Genomic DNA, 27856 nt, shown 5'->3' on the forward strand with positions numbered 1-27856 from the left:
GTGTTTGCAGATACTCCCTCCATCCATAATAGGAGTCACTCTTATTATGGACACAGTTTTTAAGAAATGTAAAGAATAGTGGATTGGAAAAGTTAGTGGAATATGAGACCCACTTTTTTATATTGATTTTATAATAAAATGTGAGTGAAGTGAGTCAGTAGAATGTGAGACCTACTTACCATTTATGGTAAAAGTGTGACTCTTATTGTGAGACAAACAAAAATGGCAAAGTGTGACTCTTATTGTGAGATGGAGGGAGTAATTTGGTTTCCAACTTTTGTTATTTTATTAATTCATAAAAATCAAAGCTTAATTTATTAATTTAGTTAAAATCATAGAAAAAACGAGCGAATCGAGCTTTGACTTTTATGAATTTTGTGAAATTCAAATTTTTAATAACATTTTTTAATGTATTAGAATCAAACTAAATATATAACTCGAAACGACAACACTAAACATACGTCTAACGAGTGTGATGCTCACATAAGAAATGTAGCATTTTATGTTTATCTTAGTGCTCCGTAACAATTTAATTAATTGTGCATCGAATGGTGGGTAAGTTAAAAGTAAGTGAGAAAAATATTTATCTAATTCTTAGTTTATATATAAAGATAAAGATGCAAGTGAAGTTGTCTTAAGATGATTGCTCCTCCACACACCTTATCCAGCAGAACAATTCTATATAATTAAAGGCGACTAATGTTCTCATGATTCTTTAAAGAATACATTGTGAAGCTGATACAATCCTTAGATATCTCAATTATTTAGTACTCCCTTTGTTCCATAGTAGTGGAGGTATTTCTTTTCGGCACGGAGATTAAGAAAAAGTTGTGTTAGGTGAGTTAAATAAATGAAGATAAAGTAGGAAATGAAAAAGGTAGAGAGATGTAGAGAGAATAAAGTAAGAGAGAGTAAAGTAGGTGGGAAGAAATGTGTTGACTTTTACCAAAAAAGAAAATGACTCTACTACTATGGAACGTACCAAAATGGCAAAATAACTCTACTACTATGGAACGGAGGGAGTATCTTTTATTTTACCATATCTTTGTTTTTTTATTCAATAAGTTAGGGTAGTATTCTAGTATTTATAGAGAGCTTGTTATTTTTTTTAAAGCAATGAATGAATAAGAAAATATAATTTTTGCCCAACTCCTCGTTGAAGATTCCTCGAGCCTAGATATTGAGCTTCCCGACGGAAAGGCTTCCGCGTACAGCTAAATCTTGCCTCCGCCGATCCTACGATTGGACGCCGGAGAAGTTATTGATAGCCGAGTGCGATCCGCCGATCACAGTTAAGGGAAGGGCCCTTAACAGAAGCCAACTTGTTTAAATTAATCTAAAGTATTAACACAATTGTTGAAGCCAGCTAATATTCGTCCCCATTATTAGGTATGCTTTTTTGTGTGGTATTGGTGTCATCATAACATTTATCAACAATAAATATTTTTATATACTCCACTAATTAGTCCCAAATAAAGCACTAGTGAATTTGAGCACCTGTAGTTCAAAATCACTTCAAACTCTGAAATCGTATTTGAAACCAGCAAAGATAAGAAGAAAGGTTCACAAAAAGGTAAGTATTTTCTTTTCTCCCTTTGAATAGTTTCAAAGTTCATCATATAACTACTTACTATGTTGTTTTGATTTATGAATTTGAATTTTTAAAAATTTGATTCAATTTAGAATATCTGGTGCAGTATATAAATTATTCAATGACCTTTTTTTGCGGTGGTGGGGATTTTTTTTTAATATTTGTACTAAGCTTACGAGTGCTGAAAAATTTGACAAGATATTAATTGATCAAAATTCGATAGTTTGTAACAATTTAGTGATAATTTTGGATTTTTAACCGTTTAAAATTAATTTTGACATGTTTGAGTCCATGTTTTTAAAATTAATGCTGCGATTATCAAATTAACGTGTGTATATCAGATTTTGTGATTGAAGGGAGCAATTGTAAGGGTACGTTTGATACCATGGAAATGAAATTTTATTGGTATTGGAATGAAGTGGTAATTGATATAAACTTGTACTACTATTAACTATTCTACTTTAAATCTGAATCATTTGTTCGATTAAATGAAGTAATTGGAGTTTATGAATTTGTAGTTCAAAATCCACCAAATCTGAAATTAATCGAAAAGAGAGTGTGATTGAATTCACTAAAAAGGTATTTTCTTTACTCCATTTCAATAGTTTCAGAATTATTTAGATAAATATAGTACTCCCTCCGTCCCAGATAATTCGGGACACTTTGACCCGGCACGGGTTTTAAGAAATATAATGGAAAGTGAGTTGAAAAAGTTGGTGGGATGTGGTTCCTACTTTTAAAGTATTAGTTTTATAATAAAATGTGAGTAGGAATGAGTTAGTGGAATATGGGGTTGATACGAGCAGCCCCGTAACATCGGCTATGGAGAAGGAGAGTATGAGCGAGTTGGACGAGACAGAGGCTGACGTGGTGCCGGAGGCAAGAGTAACGGAGCACGGTAGAGGAACTGGAGACGCTACGAACACAAGGGTGTTGAGGCCGCGAGAAAAGCTGAAGCAGCCGAGCAAATTCAAGAGCTGAAGAGAGTCAGACGCTGCTGTTAGAATTTGCTCTGTTTTTTTTATTATCTTTGCTTTGATTTTATTTTGAACTCTTATTTAAATTATTGTTGAGTCGGGCCGAAACTATAAGCCCCGTTCGGGTTTTCTTTACGGTTCTTTCCCGAATGCCTAAGTTAGGTCGAACCGTCCTAGGGTCCTTAGTCTATAAATAGGGTATTTCGTTCAATAACTTTTTCTCCATGAATGAAATATTTTACCTATAACCTAACGTGTGTTAAAAGAACTTCTTCAAATTCTCGCTGTGAAACGGAATACGTCCGCCAAACAGCAGATTCGTGATTGAATTCTCGAGATTGTCGAGGGTTTGATTAGCGTCTACCCACGAGAAGAGAGATAACCGATTAGTTGGGGAGAACGTCTCCAACAACTGGTGCTTTCATCCCGTACTCAGTACCATCAACAAACCGCCATCCGATGGCGTCAGAAATACCTGGACGTGAGGCAACGCCGGCGCTGAACTTTGGGCCGACACGCCAGCAGCACAATGGTGCGATTGGGAGTACATCCGCAGCGGCAGACCCAATCACGCTAGGGTTTGAGAAATTGAATTCCCGTTTTGATAGTTTGGACCGTAGGGTGGAGAATTTAGAACGACCGCCGGAACACCATTTGGATGGCCATGATTCTGAACTTGACGAGGACGATCATGAGTGGGAGGATTACCGCCGACACGATCGTCGGGTACGAGAGGCCCATGACCGACCCTACCACCACAGAGGCCGAGGGCGTGGCAGGACAAACAGGGGTGGTCGTGGAGACCGTTTTGGTGAAGTTTTTTATCCGAACCGTGGGGGACGGAACCGTCACCGGCGTGGTGATGCAGAGTTCAAGTAGGGTCGTCGTCGGGATAACTGGGACCCCCCTCCCTATAGGCAAGACGATTGGGGTGACGATGATGGGTATGATGAGCGTGCCCTCACTTGTTGGGATCCACCACTTCGGCGCAACCATTACGATCGCCCATCCGATGATCATTCGAAGGGCGTGAAAATGGATGCACCACATTTTGATGGCTCAGATGCACCCAATTGGATTTCCCGAGTACAGTATTATTTTGATCATAAGCGTATACCTGAGGCGGAGCGTCTACATTATGTTGTCATGTTGTTTGACCCACCAGCTTCAGAGTGGATTTTCAACTATAGAGCCAACAATGGGTTTGTTACTTGGCATAATTTTTTGGAGGATGTTCGTTACCGCTTTGACCCACAAAGCTTTAGGAATTACACAGGGTTGATCGCTAAATTGGTACAAACGACTACAGTGGCAGACTACCATGCAACGTTCGAACGCTATCTGAACCGAGTAGAGGACTTAACTGAGTCTGCTTTGATCCCAATCTTTGTCCAAGGGCTCAAACAACCTTTACAAGAGAAGGTAGAGTTGCAGCATCCCACATCCTTGGCAGATGCGATGACGGCTTGGCCTACACCAAAAACGGTTAAACAGTTAAGGGGTTTCTTGGGACTGACAGGATATTACCGCAGATTCGTCGAACGTTATGCCATGGTAGCCGCGCCTCTCACTGATCTCCTGAAAAAAGAGGCTTTCGTGTGGTCCAATGGGGCAGAGACCGCTTTTGTGACATTGAAGAAAGCTATGACTTCTGCCCCGGTATTACGTCTTCCAGATTTTGAATTGCAGTTTTGCGTGGAAACTGACGCGTCGGACGTGGGCATCGGCGCTGTATTGATGCAAAAAAATCACCCTATTGCATTCTTTAGCAAGAAGTTGGGCCCTCGTCGCAGGGTCGCCTCGACATATCATAAGGAGCTCTATGCAATTGTGGAAGCCGTGCAAAAGTGGCGCCAATATCTTTTGGGCAGAGAATTCGTTATTAGAACAGATCAGAAAAGTCTCAAGGAGTTATTACAACAAGTGATTCAAACACCAGATCAACAACTATACGTCCGGAAGCTTATGGGATACAGGTTTGTGATCGAATATAAGCGGGGAATTACAAATAAAGCTGCTGATGCGTTGTCCCGTCAACATGAATCTGAGGGGACCCAGCCCGAGGGGGTGGTGCTGGATGTTTCGTGCGATGAGCAGCCGCCCGCAGCACAGGCCCAAGATGGAGAGCAGTTTTTCGTTATTGCGGCAAAACCAATTCCGGACGTGATGCGGCTGCTGCGGGACGAGACGGCGACGCTGCCCGATCTGGTGGAATTGGCGACTAAAATCAGAGAGGGTAAGGCCCCTTCTCATTTGGCGTGGGCAGACGGGTTGATTTATTTTAATCGCAGAGTGTTGGTAAGCACGAATTCCAGCGCAAAGCGACCCTTATTGGAGGAACATCATAGTTCGCCGCTTGCGGGCCACCCTGGCCATGAGAGGACGTTCCGTCTGTTAGCGGCTGGTTTCTTTTGGCCAAAGATGCGTAAAGATGTGAAAACTTTTGTGGAGGAATGTGTGGTGTGTCAGTCCACGAAATACTTAACTCGGAAACCGGCCGGGTTACTGCAACCTCTTCCAGTTCCGTCGCAGGTTTGGGAAGATGTTTCTATAGACTTCATCACAGGATTGCCTCAATCCCGGGGCTATACATCGATAATGGTGGTGGTGGATAGGCTTTCTAAGTATGCCCATTTTGCGCCTCTACCCACTAGATTTGACGCTCTCCGGGTAGCTCAGTTATTTGTGAACACGGTTGTCCGTCACCATGGGTTCCCGAAGACTTTAGTGTCGGATAGAGACTCGGTATTCCTTAATGCAACTTGGGAGGAAATGATGCGTCTGAGCGGTACGAAACTCAACTTCTCTACAGCTTACCATCCTCAGTCAGATGGTCAAACTGAGGTTCGCAACAGGGGTTTGGAACAATATTTGCGAGCATTCACTGCGGACAAGCCTTCCAAATGGGCAAATTTTCTGCCGTGGGCTGAATTAGCTTTAAACTGCTTTCATCACTCTGGGTTAGGGACGTCGCCCTACAGAGCTCTATATGGCAGGGATCCGCCTTCACTTGTGGCAGCCCCGCCGTCAGCCAAGACCCCCCCTAATGTAGTCGAGATGATCAAACAGCGAGGGGAGTTGCTTGTTACCTTACGTCGCAACCTCCAGCGGGCGCAACAGAAGATGACAGATGTAGCTAACCGCCATCGTCGGCACGTCGAATTCGAAGTTCATGATTTAGTGTGGTTGAAGCTGCAGCCATACCGCCAACATTCAGTAGCAAAACCGTTGTCCGCCAAGCTGGCACGCCGATTTTATGGCCCCTTTGAGATTCTAGAAAGAATAGGGCCGGTAGCATACAAATTGCGTCTGCCGGATGGTAGCAGAATTCACAATGTTTTTCATGTGAGTCTCTTGCGGGAGTTTATTGCAGGAACAGGGGATGTGGATGGAGTTAAGCTGCCACCAGAATTTGTGAATGGCAGACCGGTGGTACGTCCGGTGGCTTTTGTGGATGAGAGAGTTAGTTGGCGCGAGGGCAAGCCGGAGAAGCAGGTCCTCGTGCGGTGGGAAGATGACGAAACCTTGCCGACTTGGGAGCCGTTGGAGGCAATGGGCCAGAAATTTCCAGATATTCACCTTGAGGTAAAGGCGAGCCTTAACGGAGGGGGGGTTGATACGAGCAGCCCCGTAACATCGGCTATGGAGAAGGAGAGTATGAGCGAGCAGGACGAGACAGAGGCTGACGTGGTGCCGGAGGCAAGAGTAACGGAGCACGGTAGAGGAACTGGAGACGCTACGAACACAAGGGTGTTGAGGCCGCGAGAAAAGCTGAAGCAGCCGAGCAAATTCAAGAGCTGAAGAGAGTCAGACGCTGCTGTTAGAATTTGCTCTGTTTTTTTTATTATCTTTGCTTTGATTTTATTTTGAACTCTTATTTAAATTATTGTTGAGTCGGGCCGAAACTATAAGCCTCGTTCGGGTTTTCTTTACGGTTCTTTCCCGAATGCCTAAGTTAGGTCGAACCGTCCTAGGGTCCTTAGTCTATAAATAGGGTATTTCGTTCAATAACTTTTTCTCCATGAATGAAATATTTTACCTATAACCTAACGTGTGTTAAAAGAACTTCTTCAAATTCTCGCTGTGAAACGGAATACGTCCGCCAAACAGCAGATTCGTGATTGAATTCTCGAGATTGTCGAGGGTTTGATTAGCGTCTACCCACGAGAAGAGAGATAACCGATTAGTTGGGGAGAACGTCTCCAACAGGGGTCCACTACCAAAAATGGTAAAAGTGAAGTGGGACAAATTATGTGGGACGGGCCGAAATGGAATACTGGGTCGAATTATCATATGTCTCCTAATTTATTTTCTTTTCAATTATCTATGTTACTTTTACTTATCTAATTACTTTCTTCCCAACTTAACTTATTAATACAATTAAGATGGAGAGCCTTTGATCAAATCCATGTATTCCCTCCGTCCTACAAAAGATGTCACACTTGTGGGATGACATAGAATTTTAAAAAGTTTTGTTTTGTGAGTTAAGTGGAGAGAGAAAATATAATATTTATAATAAAGTGAGAGATAACCTTTTTCCATAAATGGAAATGTGACATCTTTAGTAGGAAAAATTAAAAAGGAGAGTGAAACATTTTTTATGGGACGGTGGGAGTAGTATTTAATCAGGATAAAATATGTATTTATAAATGAGCTGGTTTAATTAATTAAGTAATTGTTTTACAATTTCGTTTACACAACTTAATTGAAAGTCAATTTAGACTTTCGATTAAATTATGTTCTCTAAAATGCATAATTTATACTACATCCGTCTCCAAAATTAGTCCCACTTTGATCCGGTACGGATTTTAAGAAATCTAATGGAAATTGAGTTGAAATAGTTAGTGGATTGTGGGTCCTACTTTTATTTTATAATAAAATTTGAGTAAGAATGAGTTAGGGAAATATGAGGTCCACTACCAAAAATGGTAAAAAGTGAAATGCGGCAAATTTTGGGGGACGGACGGAAATGGAAAAATGGGACAAATTTTCAGGAAGGAGGTAGTATTAAATTATGTTCTCTAAATTCCATAATGTATATCGGGATCGGAATTTGACCATCTTATGCGATTTATTTGGCAATTTGTTGTGTCACTTTATGTTAGACATCACGTATCATAATAACACTCGCAATTTTTGAAACAAAAACAAGAATGAAAATTATATTACAAAGTTCATTTAAAAATGGAGGGAGTAATTATTTTTTCTATACATGCAACGATCTTATGAAGTGCAGTTATTTTAGCACAAACATGGCGGAGGCCACGGTCATAGGGATGATACAAGATCTCGAGATTTTGCATCGTACAGGCTCTAACGATCGTGCATTCATCGGGATAAAAATTAAAGAGCTGAACGAGATGTTGGATTTCTTGAGAGAATTTAGTATGGAAGAGAGGAGCAGGCTAAAATATTTAACGGCTGACTTGGTCGAGTTAGCTCAAGATGTCATGGATGAGAAATTTAGAGTTATGACACGTGAGGCATTAATAAAATATAGTTTCTCATTCAATCCCCATCCCAAACTCAAGCGCCTCCATGATGAGATCAAGGTGATAAGGATGCGGATGATAAACTTTGGAGTTGATGAGAAAAATATTGGAGACGAAGAAGGAGAAGAAGAGGAAGTTGCGGTTGGGTTGGAGAAAGACGTGAAGAAGTTGCTTGACAAAGCAATTTTTAGAAAATCTAATCGCTTAAGGAGTTTTTGTATAAAAGGCATGATTGGTATCGGGAAGACAACTCTGGCCAGACAAGTGTACAAGGCCGGCGCTAGCCAGTTCCAGCGTCATGCCTGGGTATCCATTTCTAGAGGCACGAGTAGGAAAGAGATACTTATGAAACTGATACAGCAAATGGTGGTTGGATATGAAAGGGGTCCGTCATTGGACGAAATGGACAACCGAAGTCTCCAACAGATGCTTCACCTGCAAGGATTGTCATTTTTCATAGTCTTAGATAATATACAGGAAGTAACGGATTTTAATTACTTCTTCAAATTTCTTCGATTCAAAGGTATACATCTCCAAATCAGTCCAAATTTCACAGTTCATTAGCTTTGCAAGTTTCCTTTAGGTAATAATTGTTCTTATTATGCATATATATAAATATATGCAGGCCTTACAGGCAGGTTGCTGATAACAAGTCGCTGTGAGCTCATGGCAAACGACATCGACTATACTCATGAGATGAGTGCTCTGGATTCTGATAAGAGCTGGCAATTGTTTTTGAAAACAATTAATAAATATACAAGGGATGAGAACAAATTCACAAAGGATTTGGAGAGGAAGGGCAAAGAGATGTTGAAAAAATGCTGGGGTTTGCCAATGGCTATTGTAAATGTTGCAAGGCAAAAAGCAAATCAAAGACGTTCAGGGATTGAATGGGAAGAGCTTTTTGATTCAATTGATTTGAGTGAATCATTGAAGTTATTGGAACCAATGTATCATGAATTGGAAGAAAGTGTCAAGCCACAGTTCTTGCATTTCTCCCTTTTTAAGGAAAATGCAAAAATGAGACAAGAAAAGTTGGAACATATTTGGGCTGCAACTGGATTACATTTTGGAGGAGTTGCTAGGGGTTTTGCTTGTAGATCGATTCTTGAAGTCGTGAAGCTGCACTTTGAGAAAAGAAAGTATCGCCTCCATCCCCTACTACACATGATATCCATCCAAAAAGCAGAAGAGGAAATGGGCTTAGAGATTTTAAGGAGCAATGAAAACAATAGGCCCTCTCAGGATTCCCATCATCGTGTTATCCACTGTGGCAGAGACAAGTTTAATCATTTAATGAATGAAGATAACAAATATCTTATTTCTCTCATCTTCCATGGAGGTGGTGGTTACTTGGATGACACTAGCTCGTCTTATTGGGAGAGTTTTGAATCACTCAAAATAATTGACATGGAAGATTTTGGGGTGAAGACTTTATCAGAAGCAATGGGTGCATTGACTGAGTTATTATACTTGGGATTGAGAAACAATTACATACAAGAAATCCCACACTCGTTAATGGGTCTGGAAAAGCTTAAGGTTCTTGATATAACTCTGAACTTTATTGCGGAGGTGCCAAACACTATAGAGCAAATGGGAAACCTTCGTGATCTCCACATGTCTAATGTGATTTTTCGGAAGCCTTTGAAAGTAGATGCGCTGCGGAAGCTGATGAACCTAACATACATCTCGATTTATGATTGGACATATGAGGACCCGAGCTTCAAGTCAATGTATGACTTAAAAACGTTGGGCGTTGAAGAAGTTGATGAAAATTCAGATGTAGGCACGCTCTTTGCAACACTAGCTAAGCTTCTGAGCTTTGAAAGACTTTTCATAAGAGGGTTTCGTTACAGAAACATGCCGTGTTTGGACGAAATTGGTGTTATAAAAAGACTCAAGGTACTAAAACTACATGGGCGCATAGGTAGGCTACCAAGTGCAGATAATCTACCTAAAGAGATCAGGTACATAGCATTGATAAATACTTGTCTTGACGAAGACCCCATGCCAATATTAGAGAAGCTCAGTTCCCTAAGCAAGCTCAAACTGCGAAATGCATACACTGGTCGAGAAATGGTGATCGAAGAAGGCGGATTTCGAAGGCTCGATGCACTGTGCATCAATGAATTGTGGAATCTTAGGATGATACAAGTTGATGAAGATGCAATGTGTAATCTCACGAAACTTGAAATCAACAACTGTCCACATCTGGAGACACTCCCAGAAAGGATTCGGTCGATGCCTGGACTGCGAAAGTTTAAGATGGTAACAACCAAACACATTGCAAAAAAGATCAGACATTCAGGTTTGACCTCCAAAGTTTTGGAGGAGGAAATCATTCCATGATCTGAAGTTGATATATATATCTGGTGAGTTGACTGTATTTTTTCCTTCTTCCATTTTCCCTTTGTTTATTTGCAAATAACTTGGTCTACAGTGTTTGTAGAAGGTGCAATGTCGACCGATAAGTGTACCTCGACCACAGAGATAGAGGCTGAATCACCATCACCAGTTCGACCATTCCAATTCTTCTCACTCCCCCGAGGGCCATCACCAGACCTCACCGCGAAGTTCATCAACCATGGTATCTTGCAGATTGTTGAAAAGTAAAATGTGGAAAATAAAACTCAAGAACTCTTGAAGACTACATTGTGATTGATTTGAATTGGTGTTGTTGATCCTATTTATAGGACTAGAGAAGTAAATGTGCCTAGGGACTTATAAACTTGGGACTCTACCATAGTAATGATATATTGCCTTGAGACCCTAAGGGCACGTTTGGTTACTAAGCAGGGTAATGTTTATAAACCAGGTATCCTTGGGTGTATAATCTGTGAAAGTCGTGACTACTCACAATGCAGCCATTTGGTTGAAAATAGGCCCAATTACAAACAAAGCCAATCCCCTCATTTGCTTGACCGTATTCAAAGAGATTGTATACTTGTGATCCCTTTTTTGCCCCTAGGGTTGCAGAGGAATTTCAGGATTGCACAGTCATAAAACCGCGAATCCCTTTCAGAATTTTGTCATTCTCGCGGTGTTTTTTGGGAGCAGTCTCCCACCCATCGGCGGCGACTGCAAAAATTCTCTTATTTTGACGGTCTAAATCCCACACAGGTTAGATTATTCGAACGTTTATCACTCACTCCTTGATCGAAATATGATTTTATGCTTTGCGTATCGGTTTTCCATTCCGTTATGCACTCTTTGTTCCCCGCCAATTTCATTGACTAGTTAAACCTAGTGGTGTTGATTTGCGATGAGTGTCTGTTACTGCATTTTCAATGTAAATGTTGGTTTGAATGTTTACACTTTCTGGCTGAATTTGTTGCAATGGATGCTCTTTCTACTTTGTTTAACGAACTCTGCTGCAAATGTGTGTTATGTGATAAAATAGATTTACTGCTTGCCTCAGTCTGACTCTTGCTCGTTCATTCTTCGAAGCTATGTCGGATTCTCGAAGATTTGTACCTTCCGGCGATGGTAGCCAGAACACACAAGGTTTGGGTTTTGTATGAACATATTCCTGTCCAAAGCCCGGTCGCGTCTGCATACGTACATATTTTATTTTACCTTGCTGCCATTTTTACGCTTCATTTTGTCCCAGGGAGTAGCCAATACCGAAGGGGAAATGATCGCCGACCTGTTGTTCCCCGTCGTTCTTGGTCTGACCGTGAGGAGGCCGTCCTTATGGTTGCCATGAAGGATTTGGTCGCCCGGGGTGGAAATCGGATAATGGATTCCGAGGAAACTACTTGATCAAGGTAGAGGAATGGATGAAAAAGGAGTTTCCGAGAACCGATTTGAAAGCTAATCCGCATATTCAGTCCAAGTTAACGGCTGTGAAGAAAAACTACAACTCACTTGCAAAGATCCTTGATCGTAGTGGTGTCGGGTTCAATGTGCATGGAGATTTTAAGATTGACTGCGACGATGATCAGTGGGACTAAATCGTGAAGGTTTGTTATATTTATCTAGCCCTTGAATATTAATCCCTTCTGATAATCTCTGTGGCATAGTTTCTGATAGTCTCTTTGGCATAGTTGTTGACCTTGTACACACTTGTATGTTTTCTCGCAGCAAGACAGCCATGCTCGCGGAATGCGCACAAGGTCCTGGCCCTACTGGGAGGACTGGAAAGTTATCTTCGGCAAAGATAGGGCAAATGGTGGCCATGCCGAATGGGTTGCTGATGCGGCTGCGAATAGTTCGCCAGATGCTCCTGTTACGGAGATAGGTGAGAGTAGTGATTATCATCCTAGCTTCGAAGATTTTCTGGGTTACGACGAGCAGATGCAGGCTACGTTTGCGACTGCAGGGGTTGATGAAAGTAGCACGCAGAGTGGGGCGAATGCTACTGCGAATGCTACTGCAAATGCTCAGGTTCCTCCTAAAAACAAGCGCAAACTACTCCGAAAAAATTCTCTCTGAAACGTCAGCATAAAGTCACAATATGGTTGTAGAATGACGAAATTACCTTCAATGAGCTCAATCGATTCCCTGTCGCCTTCAAAATACCGCCGATTACTGCTAAGGATCTCCAATTTCTTCTACTACGAGGGTTTAGCTTTGGGCTGTTTCCTTAAATCCGACATAAAATGACGAGTATGAACAATTGGGGAAAGATCCAACAAAAACGTCGACAAAACTACACAACGTAGTCGATAGAGAAGGGAATTACCTTGCGCAGACTAAATCGGACCTTTGTGCATAAACTTCTGTCTCTGAATAATGAGGAGTAGCACTTTCTTCCAGTTTTGAGAAAGGGGTTTTCAATTTGAGCTGCTTGCCCAAAATCGATTTGAAATAATTGGGATGGGCAATTGGGGGAAAAAGGGTGTTAATAAGGCACGCCGTTCAATGTCGGCTAATAAACAGCCGAAAAAATCACGATTCCAACCCATCGATTATTGCATGAATAGTGCGGGCCTCGGCGATTAAAACCGGGCCATGAACAATGTCGCTTAAGTAACCAAACAGTGTGTATATTGCAGATAAAAATTATAATCTGGCTGGAACCTTGTAACCAAACGACTCCTAAAGGTACTCTTCCCCACAATCTTGAGACTCTAATATTAATTTTCCAACACTCTCCCTCAAGTTGAGTATCGAACTTTTCTACACTTAACTTGCACGATCTTCACTTTGATAAATAGTTTATACTCATATTCGGGAGTTCTTCACTTCGACAATTTACGCTCGTATCATAGAGCTTCTTCAATTCATCATTGATAGTTTATACTCGTATCAAGGAGTTATCTTTTTTTCATTGAAAGTTAAGACTCATTTCAAGGAGCTTCTTCATTTTTCTTCATTGAAAGTTTAGGCTCTTAACAAGGAGCTCTTCATCATTGAAAGTTTAGACTCGTTTCAAGGAGTTTCTTCATTTTTCTGATGGCAGTTTTAACTAGTGTCATAGAGCTCTTCAATTTTTGGTTGGCAGTTTTAACTCATATCGAGGAGCCATCTTAGACAGTTTAAGCTCGTATCTAGGAGCCTTTTCATTTTTTTTTAATTTTTTTTTCTGACTGACAGTTTTTACTCATGTAGAGGAGCTTACTCGTCCTTGGACTAAATTTAATCTGTAGCCCAAAGCTTAATTTTGGAGGACCACTCCCAGCCCTTATGAGCTCAAACTATGAGCCCAATATTATTTTCCCTTCTTTTTGTTTTTTTTAACTTTCTGGAGCCCAACACTAGCCCAATGGTGAGACCCTCTAGTCAATCCTTCACTTCGGTTTCCCCTCTCGCCTTCATCATGGCGGCCACCTTCGAAGAGTCACAACCAAACTTCATGTTCCTGTGGGCTTTCTCAGCGTCTACTCGTTCCTCTATTGTTGGCTACCTGTGCCGACCAACATTTCTCCAGCAGTCTTTGTGGGCTTGTTAGTGCCTACACCAACATCGGCTCTTTACAGCCTTCTCGCTGCTGCCTTTCCACATGATCCTGTTGTACTCTGCTTCCTTTGTCTTCTCCTTTAACCTGTTCCTTGGTGATGGCCTTCTCAGCCTCTCTTCTCCTCGATAAGCAGGCTTCACATCCTCTCCATTCACTTGCCTTCTTCGGCAGACATACATTTTGAGAGGGATTGTTCGATCGAATACTTTTCTTCTCCCCCTCAGCCGGACAAACCGAGGAATCATTCTTTGTTTTCTTCTCTTGGCTGCAACTGAGTGACACCGCTCCATCGGTGACCACCAACAAACTCTTTCCCTTTTGGCATCTCCATCTCAAAGATTCTTGATCTCTTGGTTGGGCTGCTACCTTCTTGACATTCTTCTAGGCGCGAAGAATCGTTTGGCAGTGTTTGTCGTCTCCCCCTCGCCGGACGATTCATCGAATTCTCTTCTTCCATTTTTTTGTGTTTGTAAGATTGTGAAAGTTGGCTTGGTTGGTTATTTTCGAGGCTGTCGAGGTGGAGACTCAGTTCTCTTCCAACCACTCCTCTGCAGCCTTCTTCTCCATCCGTGGTGGCTCCTCCGCTGACTCATGGGTGTAAACTTCGGCCAGCCCTTAGTCTTCAGCTTGGCCACCATGGCTCTCCAGGCTTGCTTTCTCAGAGCTTCCCTGTCAGCAACCTGAAAGGGAGCAAATCATATCCCACATCGGAGAATGAACAAGAGTTGCAAGCATATATAATGGCTAACCTAACTCCATTAGTATGAGGCCTTATGGGGAGTACTCCAAGAGAAAAACCGTGAGGGTTTTGCCCAAAGCGGATAATATTATACTAATGTGGAGTTCGGGTGAACACCACCGATACCCTACAGCGGGGTTCGGTGGTTGCGCTTGCAAGTTCTCCGAGCTCTCTGTGTGAGCTCGACTAAGACCTGTGGGTGACCTATAACATGGGGTAGGCATGTGGTCTGTGGCGTCTCTAATAATCCCTACGAGTAGCGTCTCTTCTACTCATCTCCCCCTTTTTTTTCTCAATTCGCCAAAACAGTGGCCTTGTGAGGTCACCCCCTCTGATTTTCCCATCGCCTTTCTATGGTGACAACACCGTTGTTCGCGTGGAAAATGATTCATTGCTTCTAGTGTTGCCGCTTCAACCGTCTAGTGTTGCCGCTTTTTCACTTAGCGGGAAAACGATTCATTGCCGCTGCCAGAGCTGTTCAGCCGCCAACATTGCTTCTCGCTGCTGCCATCCCCACCACGGTCTTCTCCGTTGACGATGGCCATGACCTTTAATTTCTGGGTGGCATGCTCTTGCTCCCTTTTTGGTTTGAACCCAAAATTTTCATAGCTGTTTGGTATACTTGGGGCAGATTCTCGGCTGTATATTAGGGAGGATTTTTATTTTGGACCATAGAGATAGATTGATTCATGCGAGGGATCGAACCTGCTCTGATACCATGTTGAAAAGTAAAATGCGGAAAATAATACTAAGAACTTTTGAAGAATACATTGTGATTGATTTAAATTGTTGTTGATACATAGTGCATTCCTATTTATAGGACTAGAGAAGTAAATGTACCATAGTAATGGTATATACCCTTGAGACCCTACTCTTCCCCACAATCTTGAGACTCTAATATTAATTTTCCAACACAAATTTTGTCCAAGATTGTTTCCTTGATTTATCCTTTAATTTTGGTATCTAATTGATTTCCCTGTATCGAGTCGAGCATAATTATATGCTTCGTTCTGGGTTTTCTTTGACGGTTCTTTCCCATATTGCAAAAGAGAGTCGAACCGCATAGGTTTAAATAAGTATAAATAGATTTGTATTTAATCTCAATTAAGAAATAAGTATACAATATAATTTGTCAATTTCTTCTTCCCATTTCTCTCTATCTCTCTTGTTCGTATGTGTTATTTCAATGTATATTTAACGCTGAAGTTCAATTATTTATCCTTAAACATACAACTTATGCAGAATACGACCCAGAATATGAATATACACTATATTGTCAAGTTTTGTATGCATTTAATTTTGAATAAAGCTTTTTCTATGTTGGAATATTGACTACCAAACATACCCTTCATCAATGTGTTTACTTGATTCAACCATTTTTATTGGTCATTGAGGTAAAATTTAAAACACAAGGTTAATGCAATTAGGACTTAAGTGTTAATAAACGAGACTAATGTACATGACTAATTTGAAAACTTTTTGTCCAACCTCATTTGCTTTTTCCGACGAAGCCATCACCGTCAACCTCATTTGCTTTTTCCGACGAAGCAATTAAATTTCAATTTTGAATTTTGAATCTTGAATGTAAGCCACTGAATTCCGACAATGTTGAAATGATATTAAGGTTTTGAAACTGGAGTTGAAACATCCATATAGCATTATGGACTACAATGTCGTCGAAGATAAAGCAGAAAAATAGAACAACCTACCGTCAAACTAGTTCAACATATTCATTATCTATATCAAATACGTCCGGAACATTTGCAATAATTAGATGACTAATAATCCGAGATTAAGCTTAATTGGGTCAAAATTTTGCTAATCGACGGTTGACTGTAAAAAAATAAAGAAGCCGTAAAAAATGGACCTGATCGACACGAATTTCATTTGTTATGAATCCGTTTTTCAAAAAGTGAATGTTTTGGACCAAATTCGTATACCGGTCATATGTTTTAGACCAAAATTGACCTATACTCTTTATTAAAAACTCGAAAAGAAGGTACTAATATTCCCCTGCATATTGATATGTATAAGAAAAACGCAAAGAATTGCCATGCATAACTAACAAATGCTGATAGTCGAAAATTTAGGCCCAATAAGATTGGGCTGATTCCGGCCCAGTGTGAATTTACCAAGATTTGATTATTGATGAAAGTTGCATTGAAAGCTGTTACCCAATTAACTTTAAAAAAATTACTCCCTCCCTCTATTCTATATTAATAGAATTATTTTCCTATTTTAGAAAATTTAAAGTTTATTAAATTATTTCTATTTTTGGCAAAAATTAATTTTCTTTTTTACTTTATTCACCATCCATTTAACACATTATTCTTAAACACCATACCGAAAAGAAAAGTCTCTATTAACAAGGAACGGAGGGAGTATCATTTTAAAGAAAATTTTTGACCGTCCATAAAAAATAGTCCCTCATTTTGCCATTTTAGAATGTCCAAAAAAATAGTCTTATTTCTAAAAGTTTATATACTTTACCTACTTTTCATCTCTCATACTTTATCCACTTTTTTCACCTATTTCTCATACTTTACCAAATTCTTATTAATGCTCGTACCGTACATAATTGAACTTTTTTTCTTTTTTATTAAGGGGGTATATCTTTTGAAAGTGAGTAATTTTCTAATTCTAGTTTTCATCTTCTAAAGAAACCATAAAATATACTGCCTCTGTTCCAATATAAGTGACTCATATTCCTTTCTGGGACGTTCCAAGACAAGTGACTCATTTCTTTTTTGGTACTCTATCTCTTAATTTTTCTCTCTTCTTTAATAACTCTCTTACTTTATTCACTTTCTACTTCACTAACAAAACCTCATTTCCTTAAATTTCGCACCAAGAAATTTATAGTCACGGACGAAAGTGTATTTGATTGCATTTTTACACCCAGCAATTATTATATAATTATAATATGAGGAGACTTACTTATGATCCCGAGATTGTTAAAGAAATTTATTGAGATAAGCAGCAGAAAATTAATTTATCTGACTGCCTCGTTTAATCCAGCTATTTTCCCATTATTTTATTGTCAATTGTTTCCCTTTCACATGGTTTACATAATTAAATGTGTAGGCCACTAATCTTTTTATTTTTATATTCTCCATTTATTAAATGGAGTAGTTAACTTGCTAAAAGTTGACCAGATTGAGTTATGAATTTGTAGTTCAAAATCCCTTCCAATTCTGAAATAAATCGAAAAGAGAGTGTGATTGAATCCGAAAATCAATCGAAACCATCAGAGATTAGAAAGATTCACAAAAAAGGTACTTTCTTTACTCCGTTTCAATAGTTTCAGAATAACTTATTTAGATAATTATATATGTTGTTTTTCTTATTTAATCGAGAAATTAGAAGAAATCTTTCACTTCAGAAATTTGATTCAACGCTGAATCATTTCCTTAAATAGAGAATTGTTAGAAGATTTGGTTCAGTAATGTTTGAGCGATCGACTCAATCATGTTAACATTAGCATAAAATTGTTAATTAAATTCGCCTAATTTAGATCTTGTTAAGTAAAATGAGATAAATGCAAAGTTATTTTTATAATTGATTATGCTTGATAAATTTATGATTTCTAAAGTTGGATATTTATTTTTCCCCTAAGAATGTCATATATATTGTGGCCATTAACAAAAGTTGGGTTAAATTACTTCACATTTAATTTTGGCTAATTGGGACATAATTTTTCTGGTGTTCTTGAAATTGTTGTAGTGTTGTTTCTAGCTTATGTGTACAAGTATTTTTCAATTAGGATTAATATTTGATACTCTATTTGTCCCATTGTAGTTGAATCGATCAGTCATTATTTTTTGTTCGTCTGGCTATTTTGATTGAATATGTCCTCTAAAATCCATAATTTATTGAGGAAACTAGGATGCATAAACGATGATAAAATTTCACATGGCTTACATTATTTAAATTGTCTATTTATTGTTTTTTTAGGTACATGGGGCTCTTAAATTTTGCAGAAATTATAGTATTTTTATTTATCATGCTAAAAATTTGACCATATTGAGTTTATGAATGTGTAGTTCATAATCTCTTCCAACTCTGGAAGATATCACACTTGCTCGTTGAAACATTGAAAAAGAGAGAAATCAATTCCACACCGGCAAACAAAAGAAGAGAATTTCACAAAAAGGTATTTTTTTTTCTCCTTTCGAAATTATTTTAAAATTCCTTACATGATTGTAAAATTTTCGACTTTTTAAATCTTCCATGAAGATTTGCAGAAGATTTTGTTAGGTAAAACATGCTTGATTCATTCAGCGTTATCTTCATCGTGTACTTAAGAAAGCATTATCATAATTGCAAAAAATATGTTAATTAAATCTTATTGCGCATTGAAATAGGCTGTGAAATAATTAGCTAATAAGATTGACCAAATTTAAGTTGCATGGAAATCTTAAATGGAGAAAAATGGTTTACAAAAAGCATGAATTTCATATTCTGCGAATTATGTATATTAAGAAAAATTGTCTTTATAACCATATTAATTATTAGTATCATACAAATACAAGTACAACCAATTACCAAATTCAGAAAGAACTCACTCCATCCCATTCAAAGTGAAATATTTTTTTTCAGCGTATGATGTTATGCAATGTTGTTTATATGTAGTGTGTAAACTGGAGAGATAAATAAATTAGAGAGTGTGTGTTTCTATTTTCAAAAGGGGGAAATTAACTCACTTCCTAAGGTTGACATATGTTTATGTGGTGATAATAGGTTACCACAACATTGCATATTTCGATGGAAAGAAGGCACATGGGATATTCGAAAATTGTGAACTTCGTTATTTTATAAGAGTAAAGGTCAATTTTGGGCCAAAACATATGACTAAAATACGAATTTGGTCCAAAACATTCATTTTTTGAAAAACAGGTCCATAATAAATGAAATCATTGTCGGGTTGGTCCTTTTTTATGGTTCCGTAAAAAAACTAACAATCATGCCACTATGCAATTAGCGTTGACTGTTAGTTTTTTACGAAACCCTTAATGAAAGGACTACTTGGGTGACATTTTCATTTGTGATGGACTCATTTTTCAAAAAGTGAATGTTTTGAGCCAAATTCGTATTTTCGTCATATATCTAAGACAAAAATTGACCTTTTTGTAATTCAGAAGTTGACTATCTTTCGTGATTTAGTTGATAATTTTCCCGTTATGAAACGTGTCACTTTGAGGGGGACATCCTTTATCATAATAATTCTCTCAATCTTTGAAACAAGACACAAATTGGGGAAAAGAAGAAAAAAGGCTAAATAGAAAAATTATGCTAAAATGGAAGGAGTTATTATTTTGTGATGCAACGATCTTATTAAGTGCAGTTATTGTTGAAGCATAAACATGGAGGAGGCTGCAGTCTTAGGGATGATACAACATCTCAAGAGTTTGCATATTGTATGTCCAGATAGCCAGCGGTTGACTATGGGGCTCCAAATTAAAATGCTGAAAGAGATGTTGGATTTTATGAGAGAGTTCAAAATTGAAGAGAGGAGCAGGCTAAAATATTTAATGGCTGACTTGGTCGAGTTGGCTCAAGATGTCATGGACTCACAGAGCAGGTTTACGTTATGGGACCTCACAGATGATATAGAGATGACAAAGATACGGATGATAAACTTTGGGGCTGATGAAAAAAATGTTGGAGACGAAGAAGAAGCAGAGGAAGTTGTGGTGGGGTTGGAGGAAAACGTTAAGCAGTTGCTTGACAGAGCGATTTTTAAAAAGTCTTATGCGTTAGAGATTTTTTGTATAAAAGGCATGACTGGTATCGGGAAGACAACTCTGGCCAGACAAGTGTACAAGGCCGGGGCTTGCCAGTTCCAGCGTCATGCCTGGGTATGCTGTTCAAGTGACACGAGTAACAAAGAGATACTTATGAAACTGATACAACAAATGGTGGTAGGATATGAAAGAGATCCTCCATTGGAAGAAATGGACAACCGGAGCCTCCTCCGGATGCTTTGCCAGCACCTGCAAGACATGTCATATTTCATTGTTCTCGACAATATTCCAAAGGAAATGGGATTGGATTACATCTTCGAAGGTCTTCCATATCGAGGTATATATCTCCTTCCCTTTTGTTTATCTTTGAAAGAAATATTTAACCAGAACATAATTGGTGATTTTCTCGAAATTCAGGCCATACAAAAGTGAAAAAAATTAGACTATAAATTATATTTAATCCAAATGACTACATCAAATAATCTACTAATACTAATTATTGATTAATCCAAATTTCATAGTTCATTTGCCTTCCTAGTTTCCTTTATGAAATAATTGTCCTTATCCTGTATAGGGATGTATTCAGATCCTTTTTCTATATACTGTCCAAACATTCTATGAAATAATCTACACAGACTAATAATGTAGCACTATAGTCTAATAATGTAGTTTATCACAACCATCTAATTCAAGGATCCAAGGGCTGTGATCTGTTTGAAGCTTAACACTAAAGAGCTATGAGGACCCTTATACAGCCCATCATGTATATGTATAAATATATGCAGGCCAGGGAAGCAGGTTGCTGTTAATAAGTCGTTTTCTGATTACAACAGCCGGCATCAATTATACTTATGAGATGAAAGCTTTGGATTCTGATAAGAGCTGGAAATTGTTTTTGAAAACAATTAATAAATTTACAAGTGATGAAATTAAGTTATCGAAGGAGTTGGAGAGGAAGGGCAAAGAGATGCTGAAAAAATGTGGGGGTTTGCCGATAGCTATAATAGATGTTGCAAGGAAGAAAGCAAAACAAAGACTTTCCGGTATGGAATGGGAACAACTTTTTGATTCAATTGATTTGAGTGAATCATTGAAAGCATTGGAACCGATGTATCATGAATTGGAAAATGATATGAAGCCACATTTCATGCATTTTTCCTTTTTTAAGGAAAATGCAATAATGAGAGAAAGAAAGTTGAAACAGATTTGGGCTGCAAATGGATTAGATAATCCAATAATGAGAGAAATAAAGTTGGATTATATAACAGTTACAAGGGAATTTGTTAATAGCTCGATTCTTAAAATCGTGAAGCAACACTATAGTCAAATGTCGTGTCACCTCAATCCTCTATTACACACGATATCAATCAAAAAAGCTGAAGAGAAAATGGGCTTTGAGATCTTAAGGAGCAATGGATACAGTAGGCCCTCTCAGAATGCCCGTCATCGTGTTATCCAGTGCGGCAGAGACAGGTTTAATCATCTCACGAATGAAAATAGCAAAGAACTTATTTCTCTCATCTTCCATGGAGGTGGTAGCTACTTGGACGACACTAGCTCGTCTTATTGGGAGAGTTTTGAATTGCTCAAAATACTTGACATGGAAGATTTCGGGGTGAAAACTATATCCGAAAAAATTGGAGCATTGACTAAGTTAAGATACTTGGGATTGAGAAACAATTACATACAAGCGATCCCAAGTTCGTTGGTGGATCTGGAAAACCTTAAGGTTTTTGATATAGCCCTGAACTTTATGGTGGAGGTGCCGAATATTATATGGCAAATGGGCAACCTTCGTCATCTCCACATATCTGATGTGATTTTCCGGAAGCCTTTGAAAGTAGATGCGCTGCGGAAGCTGAAGACCCTAACATACATCTCGATTTATGATTTGACATATGAGGTCGCGGGCTCGGAGAGAAAGTATAAAATTCAAACGTTGGGCATTGAAGAAGTTGATGAAAACTCGGATGTCGGAAAGCTCTTCGCATCTCTAGCTAAGATTTCAAAATTTAGTAATCTTTACTTAAGAGGGTTTCGTTTTAGAAGCATGCCGTGTTTGGATGAAATTGGTGTTATAAAAGGACTCGAGGTACTAAAACTAGATGGGCGCATAGGCAGGCTACCAAGTGCAGATGATCTACCTCAAGAGATTGAATACATAGCATTGATAAATACTTGTCTTGATGAAGACCCCATGCCGATATTAGAGAAGCTCACTTTCCTAAGCAAGCTCAAACTGCAAAATGCATACACTGGTCGAGAAATGGTGATCCACTGCGGCGGATTTCCCAGGCTCGATGCACTTTGCATCAATGAATTGTGGAATCTAAGAAAGATACAAGATGAAAATGCAACGTGGAAGCTCAAGAAACTTGAAATCAACAACTGTCCACATCTGGAGACACTCCCGGAACAGATTCGGAGGATGGCTAAACTGCTAAAGTTTAAGATGGTAACAACAAAACACATTGCAACAAAGATCAGAAATTCAGGTTTGACCTCCAAAATTGTTGAGGAGGATATCTATCCATAGTTTGAAGTTGATATCTATCTGGTTAGTAGACTGTATATTTTTCTTCTTTCATTTACCCTTTGTTTATTTGCAAATAACTTGGTCTCAGTCTTCGTAGAAGATGCAATGTCCACCGATAAGTGTACCTCGACGAGCATAGAGATAGAGGCTGAACTTTGATACGAATCCTGTATCATAGGATCTTCCAAATTATTTAGTTATATTTTGATTCACCACATCTTTCTCATATTTGTTAGATATTTGTTTGTTGTTGCTAGTATTCTAGTATTATAAATAGGAGAGCTTGTTATCATTTTAATCAATCAATGAACAAATATTTTCCCTAACTTGTCTTGAGCAACAAGAATATTATCTTTTGTTTCCTAATTGTTGTTCATCGGAGAACGTCCGAAAATCAGCAATTCATGGTCTATCTTTCGAGAACGTCGAAGGTTCTATCACCTTATCTCTCCGAGAAGTTAGTTAACCGGCCTCGTTACGGACAACGTCTGTAACAACGGGTGGTTTCATTGAGAGAACGTCTGAAATTGTTGTTCTTCAGAGAACGTGCTTTCATTTTTTTCCCTAACTTGTCTTGAGCAACAAGAATATTATTATCTTTCGTTTCCTAATTGTTGTTCGTTGGAGAACGTCCGAAAATCAGCAATTCGTGGTCTATCTTTCGAGAACGTCGAAGGTTCGATCACCTTATCTCTCCGAGAAGCTAGCTAACCGGCCTCGTTATGGAGAACGTCTGTAACAACTGGTGCTTTCATCCCGTACTCATCCTCCATCTTCGTTCATCTATACCCCCCCCCCCATCCCGTACTCATCCTCCATCTTTCGAGAACGTCGAAGGTTCGATCACCTTATCTTTGAACGCCTGTGTGGACTCAAGCAGGCAAGCAGGCAATGGTATATAAAATTTGATGAAGAGATGCATAGGTTGGGTTTTGTTAAATCCAAGTTTGATGGTTGTGTCTACATCAAGTATAGGAATGAAGTGGCTATCGCATGGTTGTTGTTGTATGTCGATGACATGCAGATAGCTGGTCCATACATCAGAGAAATTGAGAAAATAAAAAGGCAGTTGAACTTAGTTTTTGAGATGTAAGATTTGGGCTGTGCTAAAAGGATTCTTGGGATTGATATTGTTAGAGACCGAGCTTTTAAAAGGTTGTGGCTATTGCAAAGTGATTATCTTGCAAGGATGTTGAAGAAATACCAGATGAATAATTCAAAAGGTGTGTCAACACCTCTCAGTCAGCAGTTTAAACTTTCAGCAGATCAAGGTCCAAAGACAGAACAGGAGAAGAAGGAAATGGATATGATCCCATACTCAAACATTGTGGACAGCCTGATGTACACCATGGTTTGCACAAGACCAGATATGACTCAAGCAATGAGTGTTGTGAGCAGATACATGAGTAACCCAGGCAGAAGCCACTGGCAAGCCGTGAAGTGGCTGATGAGGTATACTAAAGGGTCTCAGGGTGTTGGAATTATGTATGGAGGAGTATGTGAAGAAGCTTCTGATCCCTTGGTGGGATTTTGTGATTCGGACTATGCGGCTAATCTGGATAATAGAAAGTCACAATCCGAATACATCTTGACACTTTTTGGTTCTGCCATCTCTTGGAAGTCAAGCATGCAGTCAGTGGTGGCCTTATCCACTACTGAAGCTGAATATGGGGATAATGGAGGACTTTGGGATACTGCAAAAGAGTGTTGAGATCAACTGTAATAGCAGTGGTGCTTTGTGCCTTGCAAAGCATCAGGTTTTTCACGAGAGAAGGAAGCACATAGATGTGCGAATGCACTTCATCAGAGAGATGAGGTGGAGAAGAGAGAGATCAGAGTAGCAAAGATCAGCACAGAGCATAATCCAGCTGACATGTTGACAAAGCCTCTACCAGCTACCAAGTTTAAATACTGCTTGGAGTTAGTGAAAATGGTGGAGTTAGCTACCAAATTTTTGAAAATCGGTTATCCACGTCAGCTCAAAATTGCCGTTGGAGGTTCATGAGCGGAAGTAACAGCTGGAGTTTGTTACGTGAACTACCTCTCTTTGTTTCCACTTCATAGCATTCATATAAAAGTAGATCCACACACACATACACACGCTTTGTAACACGAAAGAGGGCTCACACAATCTCACTCTGTTTTTAGGTTAGCTTCTTGCGGTTAAGCTCTCGGTTTTACAGTGGTAGAGAGGGCTCGATTGAGTGTGTGTAATTCTTGGTAGAGAGGTGAATAAAGTTTCGTTTTGTTGTCCGTGGACGTAGTTCGAAAGATCGAACCATGTAATTCCTTGGTGTGCTTTACGTTCATCGCTTTATTGTACTCCATCTCAATTAAGAAATAGTACAATATAATTTGTCAATTTCTTCTTCCCTCTTCTCTCTATCCCTCTCGTTCGTATGTGTTTTAGAGCACTCTATTTCAATATATATTTATTATTTAACACTGAAGTAAAAGAGAAAAGGAGTAAAGTATAAGAAAAAGTTTTTATTTTTGAAATGATACTATTTTTTCACGACAGAGGGAGTGTTAATTGGTGATTAATATGCATAAGATAATTTATTTGAAAAGAGACTTGAAGGGGAAGGAGAGAAAGAGAAACCGTAAATGAGAAAATGCTAAATAATTTATTTAATTTATTCTTGTTAATAATAATTTAAAATTTCATACTTATTTATAATAGTGGTACATAAAAATCTCCTATAAATCAATAAAACAAATAATCAAATCCTAAGTCACTGCCTTTTTTTGCAATTTGACCTTAAATCAATTCATTGTTTAAGAAGCATAGTCCGCATTAAATACAGTAGTTATTAATTAGAGTAGACTTTATGATAGAATATTAGTATTCACATGGCTTACATTGTTATAACTGTACAAGTTGGCTAAGTTTTGTTTTTTTACCATTATTTTATTGTTTTTAATCGGGTTTAATCGGGTATTAGTTGGGTACCCTAATACCCGAAAAATATAACATTAACTACCCAAATCTGTACCCGAACCCATAATTTCGGGTTTCGGGGTATTGGGTCGGGATCGGGTATATCCAAAACCCACGGACTAAATTTGCAGGCCTAGTCGCGACGAGACACCCCAACTTCCCATATAATAAATATCTGCATTAGCTTCACCGCCAATCAAAATGCGCCACAAAGGGTACGTGCGTGGCGTGTTGTCTCGTGCGGTCGCGCCCCACCGTCACGACGAGACACCCGGGGTCACTGCCAATTTTTTTTTTGGCAATTTGACCTTAAATCAATTCATTGTTTCTTGTTAGAAGCATCGTCCGCATTAATTAGGGTAGACTTTATGATAGAATATTAGTACTATTAAAATCTCAGAACATCAAATTGCCTCCCTTCACATGGCTTACATTATTTTAACAGTACAAGTTGGCTAAGTTTTTTTTTTTTGTTCTTTTTTTTACAATTATTTTATTGTTTTTTGGTCAGGTACGAGGTGGCCTCATAAATTTTGTCCAATTTAATTAAGTAGCTGAATTTGACCATTCTGAGTTTAGCAATTTAAAGTTCAAAATCCATGCATAACTCTTGGTGCGATTGAATCGGAAAATCAATTTGAAACCGGCAAAGACAAAGATTCACGAAAAGGTATTTTCTTTTTTCCCCTTTGAATAGATTCAAAATTCATCACATAATTATGGAGTATGTTGTTTTTCTTTCTTAATTTGAAATATTTCAATTCAGAAATTTGGTTCAACCCATGAATGCTAGGCTCGTTAAGATTATTTTTCAGTTTGGATTTATAAGGTTATATGTCATGCAATATTAATTTATCCTAGTAAAACATAATTATGATAGTACATCACATCTGGTTGCATCATATTGAGTCTCAATTTTGTCATAAAAATATAATACACCAAACTTTTACTACTAAAGTTGAAGAAGCTTAAAAGAATGATATAGCCGCAGTGTTATAAAATTTTATGTAGATATTGAATTTATGATATTGATTTTTCAACGGTGGTGAATCTTTTTAGCAATTATTGAGTTGATGAATTTGTATTTCAAAACCTCTTTCAACTCTAGAAGATATAACAACCTCCAACGTTTAAATCTCACTGTGATGCAGGTGTAAGGTCTCTAATAAATACTTGTTGTAGGATTTTATGTTTTGGTTATTTCTAGTTTCGAATTTAATTATATTATTTGAATTGTTTTTATTCATTAAGGTCGTAGATCTAACTAAACAGAGAGTGATTGAATCGGAAAATCAATTTGAAACTGGGAAAGATAAGAAGAAGAATTCACAAAAGGTATTCTCTTTCTTTCCTTTAAATATTTAGTTTTAAATCAATTACATCATTCTACATCTGCTGTTTTTTCATTGTGAAGTTTAAATTTGGACTCTTCAGTTTGAAATTGATTCAATCCCATTTATAGTCCCATTTTAACTTAACATAGTTTAAGAAATTATTTAATTTTATGAAGAAAAAGGGGAATATAAGTTAATGGAATGTGAATCCCAGTTTTACATATTGATTTTATAATAGAATATGAGTGTAATAATTTTGGTGAATGGTGGTGTCCAATTAAATTGCGGACACCTTGAAATGACAAAATCAGACATTTTTTCATTGATGGAGGGAGTATTAACACAATGAAATTGGATATTACCCTAAAATCACTATTGCCGGCAAAGAAACCATGTAAATTATACTCCCTCCGTCCCATATAAATAGGGACTTTGGGAACCACGCATAATTTAATGAAAAATTGGTAAAGTATGAAAGATAAAAAGAAAAAGTGACTAAGTATTGTTACGCCACTCACAATAGTGGACGATAGCCCGAACGATTGCCTCGTCTGGGCTATCGTCCACTATTGCAGCTCCTCGCCCAGACACCCGCCATCC

The 27856-nt window shown here is 38.5% G+C and overlaps 2 protein-coding genes and 1 pseudogene across 4 annotated transcripts; all 3 read left to right on the forward strand.

Moving 5' to 3' along the window:
- The first annotated feature begins 1174 nt into the window (after positions 1 to 1174).
- On the forward strand, positions 1175 to 10986 carry LOC125196141 (disease resistance protein RPP8-like). The gene is made up of 4 exons (XM_048094529.2): positions 1175 to 1573; positions 7805 to 8583; positions 8686 to 10432; positions 10501 to 10986. Exons 2-3 carry the CDS (start codon positions 7821 to 7823, stop codon positions 10407 to 10409), a joined length of 2487 nt encoding a protein of 828 aa, XP_047950486.1. The 5' UTR covers positions 1175 to 1573; positions 7805 to 7820; the 3' UTR covers positions 10410 to 10432; positions 10501 to 10986.
- Positions 10530 to 12747, forward strand: LOC148929812 (uncharacterized; annotated as a pseudogene). The gene is made up of 4 exons (XR_016128668.1): positions 10530 to 11180; positions 11508 to 11564; positions 11671 to 12022; positions 12144 to 12747. The product of XR_016128668.1 is annotated as an uncharacterized LOC148929812 (transcript).
- A 5103-nt stretch (positions 12748 to 17850) lies between these two features.
- Positions 17851 to 23193, forward strand: LOC125192539 (disease resistance RPP8-like protein 3). 2 transcript variants are annotated; one of them, XM_048090146.1, is made up of 4 exons: positions 17851 to 17976; positions 18745 to 18854; positions 20046 to 20782; positions 21231 to 23193. In XM_048090146.1, exons 3-4 carry the CDS (start codon positions 20065 to 20067, stop codon positions 22979 to 22981), a joined length of 2469 nt encoding a protein of 822 aa, XP_047946103.1. In that variant the 5' UTR covers positions 17851 to 17976; positions 18745 to 18854; positions 20046 to 20064; the 3' UTR covers positions 22982 to 23193. The 2 variants fall into 2 exon arrangements, with proteins under 2 accessions (XP_047946103.1, XP_047946104.1); XM_048090147.1 differs by having other exon boundaries at positions 20058 to 20782.
- The last annotated feature ends 4663 nt before the right edge of the window (positions 23194 to 27856 follow it).

This window comes from Salvia hispanica, chromosome 4 (genome assembly GCF_029641045.1).
Source record: "Salvia hispanica isolate PSC_SH4W2 chromosome 4, Shi_PSC_v1, whole genome shotgun sequence".
Taxonomy (NCBI): Eukaryota; Viridiplantae; Streptophyta; class Magnoliopsida; order Lamiales; family Lamiaceae; genus Salvia; species Salvia hispanica.